This window comes from Triticum urartu, chromosome 3 (genome assembly GCF_003073215.2).
Source record: "Triticum urartu cultivar G1812 chromosome 3, Tu2.1, whole genome shotgun sequence".
Classification (NCBI taxonomy): domain Eukaryota; kingdom Viridiplantae; phylum Streptophyta; class Magnoliopsida; order Poales; family Poaceae; genus Triticum; species Triticum urartu.
The window spans coordinates 96,154,230-96,156,434 of NC_053024.1; the positions used below are offsets into that span (position 1 = coordinate 96,154,230).

Here is a 2,205-nt window from a genome sequence, read left to right on the forward strand (position 1 = left end):
CATGTAGTTCGATGTCGGCAAACTTTTTGTATGTCGACGGTACGTGAAACCAAGGACTTGCAAGTGTTCTAGAACGGCCAACAAACAGTGTGACTCCCAGCGCGTGGGTTCACCCCAAGTGCTCCACAAGAAAACAACTGCACGAATGCTTAATGAATCTCCAAATGGTGTATCTCTTCTCTTCCTCAGCAGCGACGCGCTCCGAAAACTGTGGCTTCTACTTCATCGAAAACGAAAGCTGCGTTGTTCGTGGGTTTCATGGGCTCACGGCACTTTGCTTTCTTCTGTACCGACACCCAACCTTCTCGAGATATTTCAAAGAGGAGAAACACCCCGCCCACGGGACAGCCGTGCCCGGTCGAAACGACCCGAGGAGCCGAAGCCCACACGCCCACGGTCACGGGCGCACACACACCCCCACCGTAAAAGCGACGGCGAGGGGCGCCCCGTGCGATTCGCGCCGCGTGGCCGCCCCGGCCCATCCCCTTCCCCCGCCCAGCCCGCGAACCTTATCCACCCGTTGGCCCCCCTCCGCTTTATTAACCCCACCACCATTCTCGGCTCCGTTCCATCCCATTCCCATCCCACCACCTTTTCCGAGCAAGCAAAAGCAGCGAAGCGGACCAACCCAATCCATCTCATCTCCTCTACTCTGAATCGCGAATTAAACCCACCCGCGAATCCTCCGATTCTTCTTCTTCCTCTCGCGGCGCGAAGCAACCAATCAATGGCGGTGGCCTCGGGACCCGCGGCCACGTTCTCCGCCCGCCCCGCGGCGCCGGGCGCCGGCCGGCCCTGCTCGTGCGCCGCCGCGGCCACCGGAGGTGCCAGGTTCCGCGGCGCCGACGGGAAGTGGTGGGCGCCGCTGCTCGGGTGGTCGGGCCAGCCCGACTACATCGACGCCCAGCCGGCGCCCCTGCCGGAGGAGGAGCGGGCTGCTGCTGGTGCTGCGGGCGCGAGGCGGTTCGGGGTGCTGACGGAGGAGAAGGCGCGGCAGCTGCGGGTGCGGATGATGGAGACGGAGAGCTTCCACGACGCCATGTACCACTCCGCCATCGCCTCCCGCCTCGCCTCCGCCGCGCCCGACGGCGACGCCAAGCCGTAGAGCGCGGAGCCGAGCAGCTCAGGCTCAGCTCGCCGGCCGGAGCCATGGGAGACGCGCTGTCTGTGCACAGCTGTACATACGCTTTCGTTTGTTCTGTCTGTCCTGTTGACCGTTACTGTACCCCATTACGTAGTCAAGAAGAGGCTGGTAATATTTAGGACAGGGCCCCTTCAGACCCTCCTTCCTGAACTTGATTATTCCATGGAGATGGGACTGCTTACTTAATCTTACTAGTAGTTCTGGAGCAAAACTAGCTAGCAGTAGCACCTGAATGATGAATGTACAAAAATAATTTGGTTGTGCTGATGATTTAAGTTTCGGTTTGCTCATCAGTGTTTTACTTTTACTGCAAGGTGTGGTTACGCTGAATCCAACTCCGCGGAATCACAGTCGATTGTCAAATTCAGATGCTCGCGAGCTGCAAAAATGACCACTGATTGATGTTTCTCCGGTCACTGTGGATTGCATCAACTGCACGTCGTCTTCACCAATAATTAACCCATGGGACTTTGCGTCCCTGTCGACCCCCTCCTGATAAGTAATCCCAGTAGTTTATTATAAAGAGGATTAACACATCCAACCTCATCGCCATTTGATTCAACTCTGTGTCGTACGCTGCCGGTCCGCCATTGGCCGGCTTGAGAGACCGACGCCGACCTCTGCCTTTGATCCGATCTGATCCGATCCATGCTAGATTAGATATCGAGTGTAGCGTAAGATGTAAAGCGGTTTTGCTGTTTCTCAATCGATTGAGCAGCAGCAATCGCCCAATCAGCGTTGTTTTTCTTTTCTCATTTCACCTTTTGCTTCCCCGTTCTAATTTGCTTTAGGGCGCACTTGGATCTCAGCCGCATATGTGAAAGAATATTCACAGCGTATTTGAAAAATGTTGTATCGAGTATTTAGAAAAATATTCGTTGCGAATTTGAAAAGTGGTAATCGTGTATTAAAAATTGTTCATTGCATTTTGAAAATGTTGGTCGTGCATTCAGAATGTTCACTGAATGTTCACAAATTATTCCATATTTAAAAAATGTTCATCATGTATTTGAAAATGTTGACCACGTGTTGGAAAAAATGATCAACTTGTATGCACTGTA

The 2,205-nt window shown here is 53.7% G+C and overlaps 1 protein-coding gene across 1 annotated transcript; it reads left to right on the forward strand.

The window, feature by feature from the left end:
• The first annotated feature begins 544 nt into the window (after positions 1 to 544).
• LOC125548060 lies at positions 545 to 1,437 on the forward strand. The gene has a single exon (XM_048711752.1). It carries the CDS (start codon positions 728 to 730, stop codon positions 1,103 to 1,105), a length of 378 nt encoding a protein of 125 aa, XP_048567709.1. The 5' UTR covers positions 545 to 727; the 3' UTR covers positions 1,106 to 1,437.
• The last annotated feature ends 768 nt before the right edge of the window (positions 1,438 to 2,205 follow it).

Excerpts from the sequence above, each read along its gene's own strand:
- LOC125548060 (XM_048711752.1), top strand. The coding sequence starts at position 728 with ATGGCGGTGGCCTCGGGACCCGCGGCCACGTTCTCCGCCCGCCCCGCG.